The 24,404-nt window shown below is 44.3% G+C and overlaps 1 protein-coding gene across 1 annotated transcript in view; it reads right to left on the bottom strand.

The window, feature by feature from the left end:
- The window catches only part of LOC144781544 (solute carrier family 22 member 6-A-like), a 573,094-nt gene that overhangs the window by 229,188 nt on the left and 319,502 nt on the right, over positions 1-24,404 (bottom strand). Inside the window, exon 6 of the mRNA XM_078660449.1 lies at positions 23,467-23,582. Within this exon, the coding sequence (XP_078516575.1) occupies positions 23,467-23,582 (116 nt within the window). The remainder of the gene's footprint in view (positions 1-23,466; positions 23,583-24,404) is intronic.

Below are 24,404 nucleotides of genomic sequence, written 5' to 3'. Positions count from 1 at the left end.
AAGTGAGTGGCAAAAATAGTGCTACACGCCCACTAGTAGCATTCAATTTATCAGCCTGGGTATGTGGTATACCACTTTACAGGAGACTTACAAGTAAATTAAATATGCCAGTCAGGTAAGCCAATTTTACCATGTTGTAGGGTTCGAGCAAAAAACGTTAGCCCTGTTTAGCAGTCGTAAAGAGCAGTCCTAGGCCAACAAAAACAAATTCAGCAGAACAGGTGGGGAGAATGAAAACATTTTAGGGCTAACCCTGCTGAAATGGTCAAGTTCAATAAAAAAGATTGCTGTTTTTGGTCATTCCAGCTGTCATATTTCTTTGATAAGGCTCTATTACTGGGACAGAGTCCTAAGGCCAACAAAAACGAATTCAGCAAAACAGAAGGTGAGAATGCAAAAATGTTAGGGCTAACCCTGCAGAAAAGGTCAAGTCCAACAATAAAGATTGCTGTTTAAGTCTAACAATAAAGATTGCTGTTTTTGGCCATTCCCACTGTCACATTTCTTTGCTCTATTACTGGGATAGAGTCCTAAAGCCCACAAAAACGAATTCAGCAAAACAGAGAGGAGAATGCAAAACTTATAGGGCTGACCCTGCATAAAGGGTCAGGTCTAGCAATATACATTGTTGTTTTTGGTCATTCCAGCTGTCAAATGTCTTTGTTTTACTGTGTATAGAGGGTGTTAAGGGCTTATCAAAGTTAAGGTTTATTAGAGGCATTAATGTGTGTTGAATAATATAGACGGAAAAGAGTCAAAGTAATAGGACCTTAATAGTCGCATACACCTGCTAAATATGTCATTAGCAACCACGCCCCTTTTAAACGATGAGAGTGTATGTTTTAGAGATATTTATGGCTCCTTATTTTTTGCTGGTGTACTCTGTGGTTTATCACTGTTTGCCATATGGACAGACCTTGTGCGAGGGCTGGTTAGCAAGATCTGTTGTGAAGCCGTTGAAGAAGTGAAGGGTTGGGATGAACAACTGCTTGTCCATAGAGCACATATACCTGTTCATTTTAAAGTCCCGGGTATGTGTATCAGGTGATCGCAACATGTCCACATGTGCATCAGCAACCATGCATGAAAATGCATGCACATACTGTGGCATGCAGCTAATGGTACCTCAGCTAGCTTTCTCTTCAGCAAGACCAGCCAAACCTCTTATGAGCAGACCTCATGTTACACCGCAGTTGTATGCAATGGCATGGTGTTGCTCTGTGCTGGTGTTACTTCAGCCTCACCAGCTGACTTATGTTGTCAGAGAGGGCCTGGTTATGAGTCTGGCAGTCCACGAACCACAGACTTGCGGGGGTGCAGAGGTGGCGGTCTTCTGACCACCCCATTACGATTAGGGCGGTCTTACTGCCAGTGCCCTGTAGCAGTTGCCAGTGTACCTTCATTCCCTGGCGGTCCTGAGGCCACAATATGGCGGTCCCACTAAGCATATCAGAGGATCATAACATGTGCCCCCTTGTGTGCATGCACCACGATTCCTGCATGACATCGAATTTACAGTCTGCCGTGCAGAAACTCTTTTTGGCGTTCCCATTGAGGTGCCCATTTTCAGAGGCACTACCATGGGAACGTAAAAAGAAAAGCTCTCCACACATGAGTTATACTCTTAATCTGTTGTGCGGTCCGACCAGGGGTTTGGTTAGCTGGCCAGGTTTCTAGGACAATATGGTCGCCCCTTATGATTTTCTGAGTAACATGTATAAAGGTCATTGCAAACATAACAAAACACATAATATATAAGTATTTGACTGTATGTTTATGGGTTTGTGTTTTATTATGATAACACATATCTATCAAAAGTTATAAATATGATTATAAGGAAGGTATATGTAAAAGTTTAACTATCATTACACTTAACACAAAAATAAATTATCTATCTATCCTAATATAATAAAGAGAGAGCCCAAACCCTTGAGGCGGGTAATCTCAGGAACCACAGCACCAATCACAACACCCAATACAGCGTTGGAAAGGGCAGTTGTAGCAGAAGGACATAGGCTATGCAGATGCCCACCATATACATTTAAAAGGTAAAAGAACCGTGCCAGCAAAGTAATCCCTTGTGGGCGTGTCTGCGTTGTGCTGTGGGCGTGTGCTGGGGGCGTGACAAACGCTGGGGGCGTGTGGTACGTTCTGCCCTTCATGCCATGTCTCATATTGTGTGCTAATCCCACCCTGCTCCCTTTAAATACCCCTGCACCCCATAATCATAACCCACCCTTACTCCTTAAAATACCCCAACACCCTTAAACACTAACCCATCTTAACCCTATAAATATACCCTGTACCCCAAAACCCAAACCTATCCCTAAACCCTAAAAATACCCTGTACCCTAAAACCCCAAACCACCCCTGAACCCTAAAATACCCCTGTACCTCAAAACCCAAACCTACCCCTGAACCCTAAAAATACCCCTGTACCCCAAAACCCAAACCTACCCCTGAACCCTAAAAGTACCCTTGTACCCCAAAACCCAAACCTAGCCCTGAACCCTAAAAATAACCCTGTACCCCAAAAGCCAAACCTACCCCTGAACCCTAAAATACCCCTGCACTCCAAACCTAGCCCTGAACCCTAAAAATACCCCTGTTCCCCAAAACCCAAACCTTGCCCTGAACCCTTAAAATACCCCTGTACCCCAAAACCCAAACCTATCCCTGAACCCTAAAAATACCCCTATAACCCAAAACCCAAACGTAGCCCTGAACCCTAAAAATACCCCGTACCCCAAAACCCATACCTATCCCTAAACCCTAAAACGACCCCTGTACCCCATAACCCAAAACGATATCTGAACCCTTAAAATACCCAAACACCCCAAAACATATACCTCAGTACCCCAAAACATATACCCCTATACCCATACTTACCTTATCCAAACATTTAAAAAAAAACATGCTTAAAAAGCCTATAAAATGTAATGCCATGCGTTATAATGGCATTGCGGAGTCATGGTACTTTGGTAATGAAAGTATGTGGAGTGATGGTATGCGGAAAGAAAGTTGCGGAATAATGGGTGTTTACCCTCCCCCGGTAAGTACATTGGTGGCACGTCGCCCACATCTCCAGCAACATACTCATATTTTTTCACCACCGATTTGAAAAATGCACATATCTCTCTCATTGATGGCCAGCACCCACATACACTTTTAGACACACCTCCCGCCACAAGTTCTAGAATTGCGAACTTTAGAGCTGGGGAGCTACGTTCGAATCTCAGCATCAGCTCAACATCCTGTGATTCCAGGCAAAACGCTTTGTCTCCCGGTGCCTACCACAAATGAATGTGTTCTTCATTAATGTAAATTGTGCTCATGCTATGTTGTCGAGTTTGCGCTATATAATATAGCAAGGAAAAATAAAGTAGGGAAACTCGAGTTCACACACTACTGAACGCACACTTAAGCATCAGCAGTGCACTGTGAATCGGAGCGTTTCACAGGCCTGCCACAGATAAGAAATGCTATCAAAACGAAATCCTACAAAACAATATACTACTGGCTGGCAGCAATTCATACCCGGACAACGTCGGGACGGGCTGCTAGTATTTTATACACAGCTAAAATGTGAATGCCTCAGCTTCTACATATGCATGTTTATAAAGTACGATTATCTCCAATAGTACATAAAAATTCCATAAGTATAATATGTAACTATGCATACATTATATCTGTATATTTTAATAACAGGTACGAGTCTATATACTTAAAAAAAATTACATACTGGAGGAAAAACAATTATTATTATTTGTATATATTTATAATTTATCCTTATCATATATACGTAGGCTGTCCAGAAATCGGTTAACCTGATTGTGCCCTACAGTACCCTACGGGATGAAAATCAGCAGACCCAGTTTAAAGCGAGTGTCACTGATTTTTCACATTTGTTGCATTGCTTGGCCACTTGAGGGAGCAAAGCAGTACAAAACAGACTGAGAATCCACAACGTTTTCCCTGCGCTGATGCAATGTGTTTTGTCGTGCCCAGCCAGTGCTGCAGCAGTGGCCCTACCTCCCAGCAGGCAGGGTTGTGGGGGGCTGAGACCTGAGAGCCCCCCTTCCCCCGAGAGTCCAAAGCAGGTGTCTCAAATGGTGTGTTAACATACTCTCCAACCATGTCCTTTTGACTATTTCACTGATATTTCATCAAGGGTAGTGGGGATTGCTGTGTGTAGGACCTTTATGCAAATAGTTTTTTTCACCCCTCTGAAGATTGGTGCCTCGGCCCAGCTCGCCCATGCCATGCCAAAAGCCAGCCCTGGGTCCAAAAGTGAAAAAATAGTCCAGAGATAATTTCTGCATCTATCTTTTCACTTTGTGCATGTTAGACATGGGGGTCTCCAGTTGGCAAGAGTTTACACCTTTGTCCAAGTAGGGATCTTTCCTTCTAGTCAGGATAAGGGAGTGACACTCCTAAAATAACCCCTGCTCACCCCCTTGGTAGCTTGGCACGAGCAGTCAGGCTTATCTTAGATGCAGTGTGTCAAGCATTTTCACATAACCAACAGTAATAAAGTTAAAACCTTACAAAATGACACCGCACCAGTTTCAGAAAAATATTTTATATACTTAAAACAAGACCAAAACAATACAAATCCACAATACAGTACTTAAAAAGATATATCTTGCAAGAATACTTGAAAAACACAGTTCGTACCAGTCGGTAGCTCCATCCGGGGTTACTGCGATGCTGAAAACAACAGAATCTAACAGTTCCAGCCAACCGCGTCGGTATGGGCCAGCAAAAGTGTGAACAGACTCGGTAACAGTACCTTTCTCTTTGCAGCTGACACGGTGATGCAAGCCGGTCTTGGCAACAGTTGTGGTGCAAAATTGAAGCGGTGCTGTGTGCGGTGTCCTCTCAATGTGGTGCAGGCAGCTGCTCAGTGACGATCGTCCAGATGGCATCAGTGAAACCAAGGCTTACAGTGCAGGCCGAGGCAGTGCTCGATACGGTGCTGGCAGGTTGCGGTGCCGGCGACAGAGCCTGTTAGCAGGAGCTGGCGTCGGTCGGCCCAGAGAGCTGTGTGGGACAAAGCGGTGCATTGTGAAACTTATGAGCGGTGCCCCAAGCCATGATGCGGTCACAGGTGTTAAACCAGCAGCAGCAGCGACGGCGTAGTTGAGACCAGGATGGCGAAGTGAATTGAGGTGGTGAAGAGTGTGGTGCCCACAGGTCCCGGTGCAAGCAGCGGACTCTGTGGCGGTGTTGTCAGTCGTCGTCGTTGGTGAGACCAGGGTTGCGGTGCGACATGCGACAGCGCGGTCTGGGGTGCCGTCAGAACACAGAGCCAGCGACAGAATCTGTGATGGAGTCAATGCATTTCCCTACTCATTGACAGCTGCAACAGCGGTTCCAGAAGCAGTACCTAGAGGTTGGTGAAGTCTTTGCAGTCCCCGAGACTTCAGAACAGGAGGCAAGCTCTATTTAACGCCCTTGGAGAAACTTAATAAAGAAGTGGCAGAAAGTTCAGTCCAGTCTCTTCACTGCCCAAGACAGTAGCAGCCACTGCAGGCCAACACAGCAAAGGACTCAGCAAAGTGGTAGTACCTCCTCACAGCTTCTACAGCACCTCTTTTTTGGCAGTCTTCTTGGTCCTAAAGAGTTCTACAGTTCAGGACTCTGGGCTCCAATATTTATGCTCCAAATTTCCTTGTGCTCTCAAGCAGAGAGTGTGTGTGCTTAGTCCAAACCAGTTAAGTCCTCTCTGGGCCAGCTTCCCAGCAGGAGGTGGAGAACACATTGTCAAAGGCAGACAGGGCCTACTCAGCTGCAAGGGAAATCTCCTCCCACCACTCTAAATGCAGGTCTGGCCTATTCAGATGCTAGGGAAAACTCCTCCCACTACTCTGAATGCAGCTCAGGCCTATTCGGCCCAGCCCTGACTCATCCAGACTCTCTGGAGCCACTGCACATCCCAAGCCCCTATCACTTTAAAGCCAGACAGTCAATACGCATCCTAGCAGAGGCACACAGGATGGCCAAGCAAGAAAATACCCACTGTTAGACCTGGCACCATTGGCGTGGGTCTCCCTTCCATTTTCCGCTTTTGTCTCCTCAGTGTTGGCTGGTGTTAGATGCTCTGGGCACTGTGCCACTGCCATTCAGTGCCACAGCGCGAATGCTCCCTATTGTAAATTGGCTGTATGAACTGGTATAATCCTAATTGATACAAGGAACATGATTGGAAGGCCGAATTTAGTTTGGCGGGACGATTGTTTTTATATACTGTGTTTAAAACTACTACTTTGGGGATGTAGGTAGTTTCTTACCTAAGCCTTCCCATTTGCTCTACTGTTATGTGTATTGGCTGTCTGGTTTTGAAAGGTCATGGCAGGGTGAGACCGACCTGGATTAAATGGAGAGATCTGAAGTTGGAGTATGGGGAGGGGTGACCATTTGATCTGAGCAGCGCTGTGCCTGGCAAGGTGAATGATGGCTCCACCTCCCACTGTGCATCTGAGGGTTTCCCCCCTCTCCGTGAAAGGCAGGATGCAGCCTCGTAAATAAAGTGCTCCAGGACGACACCAAACTGGTGCTGGCTGGGTTCAGTGATTTGTGACTTGTCTGAGAACAAAGACTTTTGTTGCACAAAGATCTGTGCTAAAACCCCTGGATGGTGTGTTACTTCTGGATGTCAAGACGAACCTCTGTTCGTGTAACTAGAGGGAAAGGACTTTCAAACTTTCATCCATCTTGCTGAAGCAACTGCCCAAGGGCCTGATTTGAACTTGCCTCCTGCTGAAGTCTCAGGGACATTAGACTTCACCTATCAGCCGTCTGAAATCCTATCTGAGGGAGATTCTACTCGCAGGTGAGGCCTCTGTTGAGAATTCCAGAGTCTCTGGTTCTACTGCGGGGAACGCAGACTGAGAATCATGGCTATCGCCATTGTGGTCCGCTGCAGTTGAAGAGCTGTGCCGCTGATGCCTGCATTTCCTGTGCTACAAGAATCATGGCTATCGCCATTGTGGGCCGCTGCAGCTGAGGAGCTGTGCTGCTGAGTGCCCGCATTTGCTGTGCTACAAGATCATCGCCATTGTTGACCACTGCAGCTGTGGAGCTGTGCCACTGAGTGCCCACATTTGCTGTGGTACGAGAATCATCGCTTTCGCTAGGTTGGGTTGCTGCGGCTGAAGAGCTGTGCCGCTGAGTGCCCTAATTTGCTGTGCTACAAGGATCATCGCTATCACTAGTGTGGGCCACTACAGCTGAAGAGCTGAGCCGCTGAGTGCCCGCATTCGCTGTGCTACGAAAATCATTGCTATCGCTATTGTGGGCCTCTGCAGCTGAGGAGCTGTGCCGCTGAGTGCCCGCCTTTGCCGTCCTATGAGAATCATCGCTATCGCTATTGTGGGCCGCTGCAGCTGAGAAGCTGTGCCGCTGAGTGCCCGCATTTACTGTCCTACTAGAATCATCGCAACCGCTATTGTAAGCTGCTGCAGCTGAGGAGATGTGTCCCTGAGTGCCCGCACTAGTCACCACTTGGAGGATCTTGTAATCACCTGCGTGTGCCGTGGGTGCCCGCCTTTAAGTCCCGTCCAGTGAGTGCACGCCATGGACCGCTACAGCTGGGAGCTGTGGCCGCTGCAAGTCCGCCTGTCATCCCTGTGGCTTTATTGTGAGGCTGCGTGCCATGCCCTTTTAAATCCCAGGTACATTTCCGAGACCTGGCTCACGGACGACTCCCTCCCGGACATACTGGCAGCGTTACCTCCAGATTATTATCTGCTTAACACCAACCGCCAAGGGGGCCGCCCCGGGGGGGGTCGCAGCGGTAATACGTAAGAACATCAAGGTTATTGCCTCCACTTCTATGTCTCTTCCGGAAGTGGATAATCTGGTTTTCAGCCTTGGGACTGAGGTAGGCGCAGTTACCCTTATCGTACTCTATCGCCCTCCCCAGCCTATGCCCTCTTTTCCTGCATCCTTCATTGAACAGCTTGCCAGTCTAGCTACTTCTTCCCCACGTATAGCTATTGTTGGGGACTTTAACTACTGGTTCCAGCATAAGGATGCTGGTCCTCATGCCACTGAACTGTTTGAAGGTCTCTCGAGCTTGAACTTCAGCCAATTGGTCACCTCTCCCACTCACAGTGGCGGTCACATACTGGACCACATCTGGGTCCATGGGGTGAAGCCCACCCTCCCGCTTACCACACCTTGTGTGTGGTCTGATCATTTCCTTATTGACACCACCATTTTGGTGGCTGGCCAGACCAGGATTCTCCCGCGGGAGGGTGGCATGGCTCGTAAGTGGAAGGCTGTTGATTCCTCCAAACTGCTATCTCATTTGTCTCACACACGCCCTCCAATCCTTAACAATATTGACATCAACGAGCTAGATGGCCAGGTTTCCAACTGGCTCCTGTCAGCTAGCGACACCTTCGCCCCTCTAATTAAGTTCCCTCGATCTCGACACAGCAATTCTCATAAATGGTTTACTCCCCATCTAAAAGCCATACAGCTGGAACTCCGCCAATCAGAACGTAAGTGGAGAAGAGATTACTGTCTGTCAAGCAGAGATACTTATGTGGCAGTCCGCAATAAGTACAAATCTGCCATCTCTGCAGCAAAAAAAGCCTATGCCTCAGAGAGAATCTTATTAGCCCCCTGCAAGTCGAAGGAGATCTTTAGAGTCTTGGATGAATTCACTTCCGATCCCAGAACGCTCCCGACCCAGACCCCTACACAGGAATCCTGCAATGCACTCAGCACTTTTTGTATACAGAAGATTGTTTTGATTAAGGACACTATTCCGGTCACCTCATCGGGCGCTGATTCTGTTACCCCCCCCATAATGCTCTTTCCATCACTCAGCTTCCCCCCTTAGATCCTACATCTCTAGCCACTCTGGCCGCTCGCATTAAGTCTGGTTCTCCTGACGACCGCTGTCCGCCCTTGATACTACGGGACATCTGCCACTCTTTACCTGACTGTATCCTCCCCTTGCTTAACTCTTCTCTTCTTTCCGGGACGGTACCCAGCTCCTTCAAGGAGGCCGTTCTGGTGCCTCTGTTGAAGAAGCCTGGAGCCGATCCTGCCGTCCCGGCGAACTATCGTCCTATCTCTCTTCTACCTTTCTTTTCTAAAATCTTGGAAGCCCATGTCACCGCCTGTCTCTCTAGGTTTATCGAGAGTTCTAACTTTCTCGAAGTTAACCAGGCCGGTTTTCGACCTGGTCACTCTACGGAGACTGTGATCCTGGCCGTCCTGGACACCTTGAGAGACGGAGCTGACAAGGGTACCCCCCAGGCCTTGGTATTACTAGATCTGTCGGCCGCCTTCGACACGGTGGACCATAACATCCTTCTCCACCGTGTCGAACAGGCCGGCATCCAGGGCCTGGCGTTGGCATGGGTCAAATCCTTCCTCACTGGGAGATCTCAGACCCTCAGCCTTGGTACATTCAGGGCTCCCAGGGAGCATCTGCCCTGTGGGGTCCCCCAGGGCTCTTCTCTATCCCCTCTTCTCTTTAATCTCTATCTTCGCCCCCTTCTTTTTTCTCTGAGGCAGTGGGACGTCACCGTCTTTAATTACGCGGACGACCTGCAACTCATCTTTTCTGTAAACTCCCCCTCTGCTATTCCCAATTTCCAGGCAGTTATGTCCCATATCTTTCAGTGGATGTGCCAGAACCAGCTTAAATTGAACCCAGGAAAGACGGAGCTCCTCCTGCCTGGTAAGAGCGCCATCCATTGGGGTCCACATTTCTGGCCGGCAGAGCTTGGCTCCCCATCTATCCCGGTGGCCTCGGTGAAAAGCCTCGGGGTCACCATTGACGCTGGGCTTTCTCTCGGGCCGCAGGTGGGGACGGTGGTCTCCTCCTGCATGTTCCAACTGCGCAGGATTAGGAAGGTGGCTTACCTCCTCACCCCCGATGCTCTGCTGCAAGTTATCATGGCCCTCGTTCTCTCCCGCCTGGATTTTTCGAATTCCATCTATTATGGTTTACCTAAATGTTCCATCTATAGGCTGCAAATCATTCAAAACCAGGCGGCCCTCGGGATACCGAAATGGCAGTCTGCCAAACCCCTCCTTATCAAATTGCACTGGCTCCCTGTCAGCCTAAGGGCCGCTTTAAAGCTTGGCTGCCTTATTTTTAAGTCTCTCTCTGGCTCCTGCCCTGCTTTTTTGAAATCCCTCATTCGGTCCTATTGTCCTTCACGTAACCTCAGATCATCTCACTTACACCTCCTGGTTGTCCCCCCCATTAAACTTTGTAGATCCGGTGGTCGGAGATTCGCCTACCTTGGCCCCAAACTTTGGAACTCCCTTCCTCCCCCAGTTAGGCTCTCTAACACTCTCATCCAATTCCGTAAATCACTAAAAACCTGGCTCTTCCCACAATCTAGCTAATAGTCTCTCTATTCTCTTCAGCACCCAATCAGCGCCATGAAACTCACGGTGACAGTGCGCTTTATAAGCACCCCCTTAACATAACATAACATAACATAACATTGTGCATCACCGGGTCGCGAGGACCCCGGCCTCGAACTAAGTTCGTTCCACACGCTTGTCGAGTCCTCAATTGCTTTTGAAGTGAATCTGTAATTATGTGCATTGTGGTTTCTTGATCGCTTTTGAGCCTTGTGTTAATCCTATTTAAAGATACTTTTTTTTTCTATAGTTACTTGTGTGGTGTCCCTTTGTAGTGTCTTCACTGCGTTATTGAGTATTGTCATACATGCTTCACATACTGCCTGTGAGATAGGCCTGTCTGCTCGTGCTACATTACCACAGGGTTGAGCAGGGGTTAATCAAGGGTGTAGCCCTCTTATTCTGACTTAGGACGATGGATCCCTATTTTGACCTCGGCACCAGCCACTGCCAACTGGGGATCTCCATTTCTAACACCCACTTTCTAAAAGTGGTATTTTCAAACTCAGAATGTAAAAAGTCACCTTTACTAAAAGATGCATTTAAACATTCTGAATTCAGGCATACTAAACGTTCTTCTCCTATCTAGTCTCTATGAGAAGTTATAATTTTAAGAAGTTATAAATCAACAGATAGCCTTTCAATAGTGAAAAACAAAATCTGCAGTTTTTTTACTATCAGGCCATGCCACAAACATCAAGGCATGTCCTACCTTTCACATACACTGCGCACTGTCCTTAGGTGTACCTTGGGCCTACATCAGGGGTGACTAATATGTAAGAAAAAGGGAGATTAGTGCCTGGCAAGTGGGTGCACTTGCCAGGTCTACATGCAAGTTACAAAATGTGCGCCGACTCCGCAGTGGCAGGTCTGAGTTACCTTTTCAGAGCTACTCATGTGGGTGGCACAATCTGTGCTGCAGGCCCACTAATAGCATTTGATATACAGGCCCTGGGCACACACAGTGCACTGTTCTAGGGACTGACTTGTAAATCAAATATGCCAATCATGAAAACACCAATAATACAAATTTCATAGAGAACCTATGAACATTAGCACTGAATAGCAGTGGTAAAGTGCCCAGAGGCCTAAAACCAACAACAACAGGTAAGGAAAGAATAGGAGGAAGGTTTAGGGATAACTCTGCAAAAAGGGCCATCTCCAACAGTGCACGAAACCCGATGAATCGAAATAGCTTTCCCTGAATGATGACTTTTGCACATGCTTTTCACACTAGGTCTTACCACTAGGAAATTGTGCAAACAAAAAGAATACTCTGGGAGAGGCGAAGAGACTATTGTAGTACGTTATTTTGACTATTAGAGTACGTTATTCACCTTTGTCACTGAAGAAATACTGGGGTGCCAAAACTGATCTGCTATGGTTTGGAAATGGTATTACAACCATTAGTACCTCCAAACTGGGATCAAAGCTGCAGATTTGGTTCGCTTAATGTGACTGCACCAGAATAATACACTTAATAAACTTGGTTTACAAAAACGTAAATCCCAGGATTGGATACATGTTTAGTGAACAAGGAACTATCTCAATACCTTTGATGTGAAATGTGTTCGTGCCAGAGTGATGCTAGTTGTGAACTGTAGTGATACATGTCTATTATTACAGCAAATAATTGAAAGATGGCATGGGCATTCAGAATGCACAACACTGAAATAAGCCAATAATGGGACAGGCAGTTTTCATTGCTACCAGGGCGTGATCACTCAAAAGAGCGCACGGGTTGGATGGGCAAGAATAATTAATTATTATATCATGCAGTGGAGAGACCAAGCATCAGTTTTACTTCCACACTATTCCTTTCTCTTCAAATTTTGTTCTCCATCAGCCATTAAATAATAAAAGAACCTGAAGCCTAAATATTTCTAGAGTTATGCATTAATCCCTGTCAGCCCAGCCCTCTATGAAAATGTTTTACCACTAGAAACATGAAATGTGGCAGCAGATAATAGGCACCTAGTCCCACCTTGGCAGCTAATTTTCAGCCTCTACTTCACAGAGGCCCTGAGATTTAACTTTGCTTTTGTAATACTATTGCCATCAATTGTATTAATACAAATTAGTTTATTGTTTTCTAAGACTCCTATAAGAGTCTCGAATATGTATTTGTGTTTACGTATTTGTAAAGAGCTGTATTACCAGAAGGCATCATGGTCCTAGGAGGTCAAAATATTTGCTACCCTTAACAAGATACAGCAAGGTCTTTTGTGCTTTAGGAAAGTACAGAAACTTGGTCTTACACCAGTGGGAAGTTGCCATCACTGAGAAGGGCCAGCCACCTAGCAATTCTATCCTCACCTTTAATATTTAGAGGATACATTGATTTTAATGACTTGGGAGCTCAAGGGTAGTGGTATTTGGTTACTCACAATAGGAGGGGAGCATGGAACATAACATTTACGTTTTCATGTACCAAGCACGTGGGTTTGAAAAATACTCATTATTTAACAGTGAACCAGTGGAGTGAAGTTAAGGCATGAGTTGCATGGTCTTGTCTGAATGGGCCTAACACCATTCTGGCCGCAGAGTTTTGGACCAGCTAAAGAGAATGAAGGGAACAATCTGTAAGTCTGAGATACTGAGCACTGCAATGGCCCAGCCACAAAGAGATAAAAGGGTTGAAGATCTGAACTGTATGAAAGGAGAGAAGCAACAAATAAAAACAAGAGATGACTATTACTTTAATTTGTATACTGGCTATTTTGGTGTGGAAGGCCTTTTCACAGATAAAAGTGTACGTGGGAAGGAAAGAGCAAGCGCTCATGACCAAACACTCACTAAAGAAGTATCGCATGGTGTGCTACAATAAGTTTGATTTGTAAAAATGTATTTGGACACATATACACAGTATGTACACTGTCATCATACCATGCACTGTCAGTGCTGAAAGCAAGCAATAATAAAAGCAAAAAATTCCACAGGCACAGGAAAAACACTGTTTTGGTTGTTTCTTAATGGCACGAAAATGTGTAACCACTGATAATCACTGTTTTTAAAGGTATTGAAATCACTGGAAAACACTAATAAAACTCCAACAGAATTTACCAAAAATAGAAACTGAAAACAGGAAAGCCTATATATTAGTAGGCCGATATATAGATAACACATAAGTTGGTCAGTGTATACTTTTGCTTTTATTTCTCAATGATAAAACCTATCTCTCACAATGTGCAAATATGATTATAGGAAATCTGTCTATAAGTGCTTAACTATTAAAATATTGGGGGTCATGGTAAACTTTATTTATCAACTATAACATTGGAATGTGAGAGGTTTAAAATATTTATGCATGCATGTACATATTAGTCTTTCGATAGTAAACAAGCTTATACTCAACATATTACACATATGCAAAATAATGAATAACATTTCTCAGTATGTGCACAATCTTTGTGTGGGTGTGTATCTATATATTTAGATATTTTCCACCAACTGCGGAGGAAAACAAACAAAAATAACCTTTGCTCTGCCCATAGTTCTACTCTCTAACTTATCTTAAACCACTTTCAAACCATGGTCCTACCTTCACTCTCTGACCCACCCCAAACCACTCCCACCAGTATGGACTCCCAAATCCCTTTCTAAACTCTTCCCTCTTTTATTCCTCTTATCTTATTCAATAATCCACCAAAACCAATCTATCCCTTCAAAATTATACTATTAAGGTGCAATTGCTCAACGAAATGTCCACAACTAATCCTCAAGAAGGAGAAAAAAAATACTAATCCACTAAATAAATAACTCTAAACCTGGATTCTGGAATTGCATGCTACTTACCAAAAAACGCCTAAACACCTCAGCAGGCATAGTAAGCTTTATATAAATACAATTACAATATATGTTCTTCTACCATGAAGTCTACGTGATAGCATTTTTCTGCCTACCATGTGCACTTCTGCCTTCAAAATACTGTGCACTATAGTGCCTTCACTTCTGGACAATTTTTCCTTTTAGCTCCTTAATTTTACTGTGTTTTTATTGTACAGCCTACAAATTTGCAATTTTTTTGGTTAGGGCACTGGATTTTCCCTCCCACACACTATTACTACCATGCAGCTCTCTTCCCTCACTGCCCTTTAACTGTGAGCTGCCATTTTAATATATTTTTTCCCATACTCTATTATTACTTTAACATCTCAAATTGGTCTCTGGCCATCTGACAATAATAAGCAGTTATCAAATATTGCAAAACAACATGTTATTATGGCCATCCGTGCATATACATGCATGCACTGCTATCAGTCAATTATTTTTTCCCAAGTTGTTTTTTACCATATTGCTGCCCAGAGGTGCCCAAGCTTTTGCAAAGCCAATAGATGTTTTGAACGACCATCAAAAGCAAGATCTACTGGCATTGCCAATGCTTGTTTAGGGCTTGTGCCAGCCTATGGGCCATTATGCACAAGGTTTATTAGTAGCAGGCATGTTAAGTATAATATTGCAGTGGGCAGAGAAGCAGTAACCTAGACCACCCATACCAAGAATATGCATCAGAAGCTCCAGTGTCACCTGACGCAGAACAAGCAAATTTAAATGACAGCAAACAATAGGTGGAGAGAGTCAGTCCCATTCCAACTAGGCCATCAAAGTCACTGTCAAAGTCAAATTCTTTATTCGGTTATTAAAACACAATAGCCATAAAAGATCAAGTAAAATCACAATCAATAACAAATACATCATAAGCATCACAGTCAGTTCATCATAGTTCAAGATACAATTGATTTACGTGATTTAAAAGCATTTTTTTTAAACGAGGAAATAAATACAATGGTTAAAATGTTGTCAAGTTACTGTACAGCAAAAAAGGCAGGGCGTCAGCGATTTACATCCATAATCTTCAAAAGCGGAATGACCCACCTTAGTCTGGGGCTTGTATAAAATTTACAAAAGAAATGTGCATATCTGATTGTTCTGACAAATCTTCACAAGGACACTTAATCAAAATTTTCAACCAGTCATTCATGTTGGGGAAACTGAATAACCTAAACAATAGGTTAGATCTAAAAACGAGTTAATAAAAACCTCTCATAATCACTCATAGGTAATTTAACATATGGCTGCATTTTACTTGAAATCACAATTTGCTCATGGGCAACCACCGTTATCTTTTTTATTTCTATTAACGTTCTACGTTCGTGCAGGTAGGTCATACACTTTTCCTTTAGAGCTTTCCTTGAAATGTTGCACAAAGAGTGTGGGTCGTTAAAATAATATGCACTACCCAAATCCGCAAAGAATCTCTTCACGTACGACAGCCAATCAATTTTACCCCTCTTTTCGAGGCCTAGCACGATATTCAGAATCAAGCGGTTTAACCCACATTCATTAGTTGTCCAGACTCTGTGCCATAGCACTACCGGGGCTGTTTTTATGATATCTTCCAGATATGGTTCCCCTAGTTCTGCGTGGCACACATATGTGGAGACACATTTTGGGACAGCTAAAAAGTATTTCATAAAAAGGTTTTCCACCACCTGTAGAGATGTTACAGTAGCATGCCCCCACAAGCCTGTGCCATATGTCACTATTGCTACACAGGTAGCCTTATACACAGTTAACATTTCCTCTGTAGGCCTCCTGCCCATTTTAAGGCTAACATTTTTTAAGGCCATTATGGATTTGCAGTACAATAACTTTCTTGTCTTAATCGTAGTATTCCATTGACCAGAATAATCAAACAAAACTTCTAGATAAGAGAAGGTTGAAGTAAAATCCACTGGGGATGAACCAATAAAAACTGCTTTTCTTTTTTTGTGTGCTCCTAAACCACAAGTCATGGTGAAGGTCTTTGAGCAGTTAATCTTTAGGTTTAACCCTGTCATAAAACCTGCAAAGGGGGTAACTAGATCTTGCATGGCCAGTGGGGTTCTGGCCATTAATACTGCGTCATCGACGTACAACAGTGCAGGCACAGATCTTTCCCCCACCATTGGCATATCCCTGCACTCCTTCAATAAGGTATTCTCCACGTCATTGATGTAAAGTGTGAAGAGAAATGGAGCCAAGACGCAGCCTTGTCGTACACCCCTAGCAATGCCAAAGGATTCGGTACATTCGCCGTTTTTACCAAATCTAAATCTAGCAGATGCATCCTCATACAGTTCCCGTAAAAAGTTAATAATTGATGTGTCTACCCCCAGTTTATCCATAACCAGCCAAAGTTTACTGTGTGAGACACAGTCGGATGCAGAGGTTAGAGCTATAAAAGTTAAAAACATTCGACCCTCCTTGGCTTTTGTATATTTTTCTGATAATATATGTAAATTCAGGCACTGGTCAATTGTACTAAGCCCTTTTCTAAACCCATATAGTAGGTCGCTGATTATCGCGTTTGCGTCAGCCCATGATTGGAGCCTGTTTAAAATTACCCCTCCAAAGACTTTAATGGTGGAGTCCAGAAGTGATATCGGACGATAGCATTGACAACTAACTCTGTCCCCTTTTTTAAAAATGGGTACTATCAGTGATTTGCGCCATGATGGTAGAAGACCATTTCGAAATGTGGAATTAAAAACTCTAGCGAGAAATCGGAGCCCATAAATCAGTGTTACCTTTATACAGATCTACCGGGACCCCGTCAGGGCCAGGTGGCTTGCCCCCCAGACTTGCATTGATGCTAGCCCCTACTTCTGCAACAGTAAAATCATGTAACAAAATGTTCTTTGGGTGACAATAATCTCCATTTAAATTTGCATGGGGTAAAGAATCTACCTCTTGGCTTTCAACAGAGTATAAATCTGAGAAGTGCTTCACCCACTCCTTTTCAGTTATTGCTACTTCTATTGTAGATGAGATATTATAATTCAAGAAAGGGGCGTTAACAGCTTTCCAGAATGCTGCTGAGTCTCGACTTAGCGATGCCTTGCATAAAGTATCCCAGGTTTCCTTCTTTATAGTGTCTTTCCTGTTTTTTAGAGCCTGCTTATAAACGTGTCTACAGTCCTTAATTAGGGTCCTGTCTTTAACTGTAGCGTGTAGTGCATATTTTAGGTTTGAGTATGCCTTAGTGCAGACTGTGTCAAACCAGCTGGTTTGGCTCTTTTTGGGACCTTTCGTGTCAACCCAAAGTAACTTCTTGATTTGTGAAATAATTAATTGAAAGTTATTTATAACATCACCACCTTCGGTGTGCACATCCGTACAAGCTTGGAACTGGGGCAAGGTACACCTTACTAATTTTTTGAGAAAATCTTCAGGGACTATTTTAGTCCATTTTAGTGAGTAGCCATTTTTCCTAGCTTGAAAAATGTTGTCTACTCGTACATTAGGCGTACCTCTTTCGCGTAATGAGCTAGATCTACTTTGTAGTACTAAACTAAGGGGAAAATGATCACTCAGTGAGTTCTCCAGAGTATTAAATGTCTGGATCATGCCCCTATATCTTTCAGTCACAATTATAAAATCAATCGTAGAGGTAGCCCCTCTGCCGCAATAGGTGGGTGAAAATGGACATTCTGGGCTAACCAATCTATTTGCAAAACCCATATCACACCCGAAAATAACCTTGTTTAAATAATCCCCACATATAGTGTGTTCAAAGTGGGTCAGTCTAGTATCTTTATCGAGCGTGACACCACATGTTCCCTTTTCACCTCTCGCACATAAGGAGCAATTAAAGTCTCCTGTCCAGATGACACAAACCTCTCTAGAACTTAATTCCACCATTAATTTTATGTTACCCCCTAAAGATCTAAAAATATTGTCCACATCCTCGCACGGGACATTATTATGAAAATTTATCACAACCAAGGAAAACATACTATCAATAATAATCCTGAGAATATGATAATACGTGTTGCTAAATGCAAATTCAATTTTGGTACATAACAACATATTGGACATGTATGTGCATAAACCCCCTTTTGCCCTACCATGGGCCGAGCTGATTGCTGGGGAAAAGTAAGTCCTGTAACCGTTGACATGGTCCGGAGCCATGGTCCAAGTTTCTTGGAGACTGACTACATCATGATCATTCAGTAGGTTTATCCAGTTCTCATTTCCCAGTTTTGACCTTAAACCAGCAATATTCCAACTAGCGAATGACCATGTGTCCTTATTCCTAATACTGGCCAACGTGTCCACAGTACACTTGGGGTCCAAATTAACACCTAGAGGTGGGTCTTCAACTGGGATGGTATCCTTCCATAAGACCTGCTCCTTTTTCATGGGGTCTTTGGGCCCTGCCCCATCCTTTTCCTTAGTCACAATTACATCTAATTTATCAGAAACAGACTTTATACCACATGGGGTCATAGATGTTCTGGGGCTTATGGAAGATATATCTGAGGGAAGTCAATCAACGTCCTCCATTCCCTGCAATGTGGCAAAGTGGTTAGATGTTGGTATATTGTACCTGGGCCCATTTCTGTCCCAGACCTCGCCTTGTCGGTGAGAATTTGGTGTAAACACACTGGGGAGCTTCAATGGGTAGAAATTAGACAAGTCCAGGGTTTGAATCCCACTGATCATACTGTAATTGTTCCACCCACAGATGTGTCTGACAGCGCGTCTATCTCTAAAATTGACTATTATACAGTCCCCAGATAGGTTTTTTTGTGTGTGTCCAACCCAGCCCACTCTGCGAACATGTATAATTTCTGCTTGTACGTGCCCTGGGAGAGGTCTGTGGGTGTTCAACCAATAGACTACCTTATTCCTCAAATCTGAGTAAGATTCCCCTCTGTCATTTTTCAGTTCCGGGACCCCCGTCAGTACCACAGTATAAGGCATAGACTCCGGTGGCAAATCAATACGTGGACATCTGGCCTTCTGTATATCAGTACTGATCTTTCCTACTTCTCTAACAGTATTATCCCGGTTATGTTCTACCCCTAATTTATCTGTGGTGATCTCCCTTTCCACCGTCTTTCTTGCAGTGTCTTTCGTAGCCTGCGCTTTGTTCCCTGAAGGTAAAGGATACTGACCTGGGCGGCTATTACCTTTCCTCACTATTGTTGGTGTCTTTTTGGATGGCTTTGGGACACTACTGGGTGTGGTTATAGTTACACCTTGGCTAGGTTTATCCCCTCTTAAACCATTTATTTTAAGATGTTTCAATAAATCCGAATTACTTAAGGCGGACTTTTCCAGATTCCCTATTTTGTAAGTAAGAACTTTTATTCTTTCCAACAAAGGTAGAATTAGGGATCTCAGCATCTGCTCTAGATATACCATAAAACCCACAGGGTTAGGCGGTAAAGTTTCCTGATCAACCCTCTCTGTACTGTGTTGTGCCTCTAGGGTGGTTGGCTGGCCCTCAGAACTAGGCCATCAATAGGAAAGAGAATAGGCAACAACTAGCAAAGGGAGGCAGGAACAGAGTGAAAATGTATTGAAAAGTGTTTAACAGGAAAGGGATCATACAGAGAAAGGGGACAGTGCTGGGCGTCAACACCACGACAATGTATCTACAAAAGACGACACTAACTCAGGCATATCCTGGAAAATGGCAGTTAACCAACCTTCAGAAGGACCCAGCCTCCAAAATATAAGTCCAAAGGCCAGAGAACAAGCCTCCTCCCAATGGGACATGAGATCAGCATTAGGAGTGACAAGCACAACACCGTGATGAGCTGGAGCTGTCCAGCTATTGATGGAGAACTCCTGTCCAGGGCATAGAGAAGGCCTAAAGCACAAAACCAAGGAGTGGACCACAAGTGTTCATAGGACAGCTCCAGCAGCGTGTAAAAGGAGAAAGGTGATCCCATGAAGAGCAGGAGTTCCATGCCAAAAAATGGGGCAAATACAGATTCAGGTACAAATGGAGATTGGACCAGGAAAAGATGGGAATCAACTGTGACACCTGGAACACTAAAATGTAGTTCGCAATGGGAAAGTCCTGCAAAACCATTGCACTACAAGACTCAAAGGAAGTATGAGACCACAACCACAGAGAGGTGGACACAAGGAAACACAGAAGCCTGTCTGGAGCACAACACTGAAAGGAAGGTGGTGACCCAGGTAAAAGAAACTCAATGGAAGGAATCCCGAAGAACGCATAATGTGCCAACAACTCAAGTATCAAGATCCCATTGTGCCAATGTCAGATCAGATTTTCATGGTCGTAGCGAGGGGCTCTATCAGCATACCAACATCACAGCAATCAGTCATAAACTAAGTAAGGTAATACAGCCTGACAGGCAGCAAAGCAGACAAAGAGGGATAGGTCAGTAGGGCAAAGAGCACACAAGCCATGGAAGTGGATGGCCGAAACTCCAAAACTACTACACCCCCCCTAGTAACAAAGATGCTCTGGAAACAACACAGACAGGTAGATGAGAAACAGAAGCAGGTGGAAACAACCAATAATCAGATGGAATTGAAGTAATCAAGTCTTGCAGGAGATGGAGGAAGAGTTTAAACATAAGAAACATGGGAAATGTATGTATAAGACATGTTGGACTAATTGAGGTGTGAACAGAGACACACGCTGAAGCATAGCACTGGAGACAGTGGAAACAAACCTACAATGTCCTTCAGATAGAGCGGCCAGGGTCGGAACCAGAAGGCCACATGAGTAATAGTAGAACAGCACAGTCTAGAGAACATGACTGGGAGCAAGTGTCTGAGAGTCAATAAGAGAAAGAATTAATCACAATCAACAGACAAATTAGCTACACATCCCTAGGAAAACCAATGGGAATTATGAGCAATGCTGCAAAGTCTGAGCTTTTAGACGGCCAGCTGTAGTAGGAACAGAAACTGACACCACCGCTATAAAAACCTGCAGGTGGCTAACCACTTCATGAAAACAGCTGCCACAAAAAAGCATGAACCGACATGCAGCATAGAACCAAGTCAAGAGTTCATCAGTGCTGTATGGCAAGAAAGCAAAATAAGCCCCATATGGTCTCATGGCTATGCAACATTAAATAAAACTGTAGAAGGTAGATGGAAGGTTGAAATGCGAGAAACAAACAGCTGCACTGAAGTATAAAAAGATGTTGGAGGTGAGACTTGCCACACTAAGCCACTCGTATAAAATCTGGCTACAGCACGGCATTAGAGAAGCCTTTCTCCTCTACCTATATATCGTGGAGCAGACGTAATGATCTATTGAGAAAGACCATCTGTCAAAAAAGGGTCCCCTGAAATCCACCCACACATTGGAGTCTTGCACACATTCAGCCAGGCAACAACAAGAATGAATCTTCACTTCCAAGGGCCTCCAGAAACTATACAGGTGTCCTTTGACTCCTAGTTTCAGGCAGTGACGGGCAGAGAACATTGAGTGCAGAGGCCCAAGAACTTACCGAGATAACCCTCCCACACCACTTTGCAAACGAGGGAGGCTGGCCCTCTGTCTCTGAAGGAAACAACTGACATCCAAACCAATACGGAGGAACACACAATCAAAGACAAGAAGTCGATGCTTAACAGATCTTCGCTGCCAGACTAGAGAGAGGCAGAAGGAGGGACGTGGCAATACCAAAGATGAAGTGAATTAGCAACTCAAATGACTGCCCCATTCACACAGCGGAAGACTGATACCCATCCTTCAGTTCACAAAGCTGCATTATGAGGGAGGAGTTTTTACAGCAAGATTACCATGCCAAGTTTGGTCTGGACAAAAAGAAACCCCATGTGACACGCTCCATCAAGAAAAAGGAGATGCATGAAGTGTTATAGAACAACTGCCCACAAACCCAGAAATGGGCGTGAAGGGCAGGAGCTTCAATATAACACATATGGCTCTTCTGAAAGACATGCAAGACGTAGATTGGCTCTATCATATTCCCCCTTACAGTGAAAGAGCTCAAATAAAAAAGAATATCATTTTAAATGCATAGGGCTGTTCAGTGGCTGACTCTAGCGTCAAACCCCTCTCACAGATAGGTGACAATGTGTCTCATCTTCAATAATGATATTACAAATGGAGCAAACGGTGGGGCGTACTTGGACCCATTCACCCATAAAATTATGCAAAAGGGAAATCTTATAAATATAGTTCTCTTAAAGCATAAGTTATAGGTCCAGGTAAAGGTTGCACCAATGGACCATTTTCATATACATATATGTAGGTCCAACAGCATATCTGTAGATTACATTGATATGGTCACAAATAAATGTATCCCATTATCTGGAATTTACCAAGAGACAAAGAAGATCCACATCGTTGTCTAGTAAGGAATCTCTTATGTGTGTGAACCCAGAAATATGGGCTGAATTATCATGAGCCATCAAATCTCAAAGTGTCAATAAGAATACCCCAGCTATGGGAACCACTGATTGGTCTGATGGTTTTCAATAAGAATCAAAATGCTCATTTCTCAAAGATGTTTTGCAAATTGTTGTCCTGAGGGCTAAGAAATGCCTTATTGCTAGCACCCCCCCCCCCATAGATCTGTTCTGTAAAGAGCTTTTTTTTCAAATATATTTGATTGAAAGGCCTTCATGAAGGCTGACAACATTCCCATCTTCATATTAAAAGCAGTGATAACCTCAGTCAAGAGTTGTAGCACAGTGACGCTCTCAGACATCTGAGACACCCATTATCCTTGGTTGTTTTGGCCTATTCCCATAAATGTATATTCCTTCACCTCTTTTACAAGTTATCTCACACTAATGCTCTCATAAGAGAGATCTTTCAATTGCAGCCATATAGGTGTCTCTCCACCAGCCTTTAATTATGCTTATCAACTTATTTAACACCACAACTTGTTATTTCAGAAGCCAAGTGACATTCCAATATTGCACGAAACCCTGAAATAAGAATGTTCCTTGTGTCTATACCATCGTCCCTGTTCCCTCCTCTCCTCCCTTAATTCCGGAGAAGTAGCTTATTCCTCACCTCTCCTGAAGCCATGCCAGGCAAAGATTAATGAGGCTCCAGGACGGAATAGAATCCAAGTATATGGCCCATGCACAAACAATATTTTCTCAACTCTAGATAGGTAATTGATATTAGACCCTCTACATTGCCCTGGGTATCACCCAAGTCCCAACAATGGTACTAGTGCAAAGGTTCTTCTTGGTGGTCTGGCTATCCAGCTTCACTCTTTCTGCCCCCCCCACATCTACCTAGATTGATGTAGTTTAAATTCTTACCAAACCAAGGCGAGACAGACAGTGATTCTGCGGATCGTGGGCGTGCGGACTAGATCGGTGGCCGTGAATGTAGATTTGGTAGAAGTCGCATCCCTCTGCATGCTGCAGTTTACGATCTAAATTGGAGGCAAATAGCAAAATACATCACTGTGAGCATCCATTCTACAACATAGATGATGGGATGGCACCAGCCCATATTAAGCCCCATTTTATCAGCACATAATATTTTATGTTCTGGGTTTTCATTTGACAACCTAGGGCATCATTTATGAGGTTTTGCCGTAGGGAAGCGCAGCAGGTCTTCCTGCTGCGCTTCCCTACGGCAAAAAAAAGGGCAGGAATGCGCCGTATCTATAAGATACGGTGCAGTTCTGTCCCTTTCCCCAGCGCCGGCGCACAGTGGGCTGCCGAGTGCCAAAGCAGGCACCTTTGCACAATGGTGCAAGGGGGCCTGCGTTGCGGGGATGATTATTTTTGTACAGTAAGGGAAACCTCTCTGTACAAAAATAATCATAAGAGGCTTTTCCTCTTTTTATGTGTGCTGCAGAATGCAGCGCACATAGAAAAAGGAAAAACGAGGAGAAATAAAGATATTTCTCCCCGTTGCGCCTCCCTTACACCTCCCCTGGGGAGGCGTAAGCTTTTGGCACTGCCTCAGGTTTATGATTTCTGGTAAATCTGGGGCAGTGTCAAAAGGCCGTGGATGTTGCTGGGAACGCCCCAGCAACACCCATTGCACGTCCCTTTAACGCAGAACACTGCGTTAAAGGGACTGATATTTATCAGGCAGCATTAAGACAAAAGAAGTGGCTTAGTGCTGCCTGATAAATATCACGCAGGATTCTGAGCCACGGAACGTCACAAAAAGTGACGTTACGATGGCACAAGGGGCCTCATAAATGAGGCCCCCTATGTTTTTCTGTGCATCGCAGTCATGG

The sequence above is a fragment of the Lissotriton helveticus genome, chromosome 9, assembly GCF_964261635.1.
Source record: "Lissotriton helveticus chromosome 9, aLisHel1.1, whole genome shotgun sequence".
Classification (NCBI taxonomy): Eukaryota; Metazoa; Chordata; class Amphibia; order Caudata; family Salamandridae; genus Lissotriton; species Lissotriton helveticus.
The sequence above is the reverse complement of the archived record's forward strand: the minus strand, read 5'-3'. Positions and strand labels throughout refer to the sequence as shown.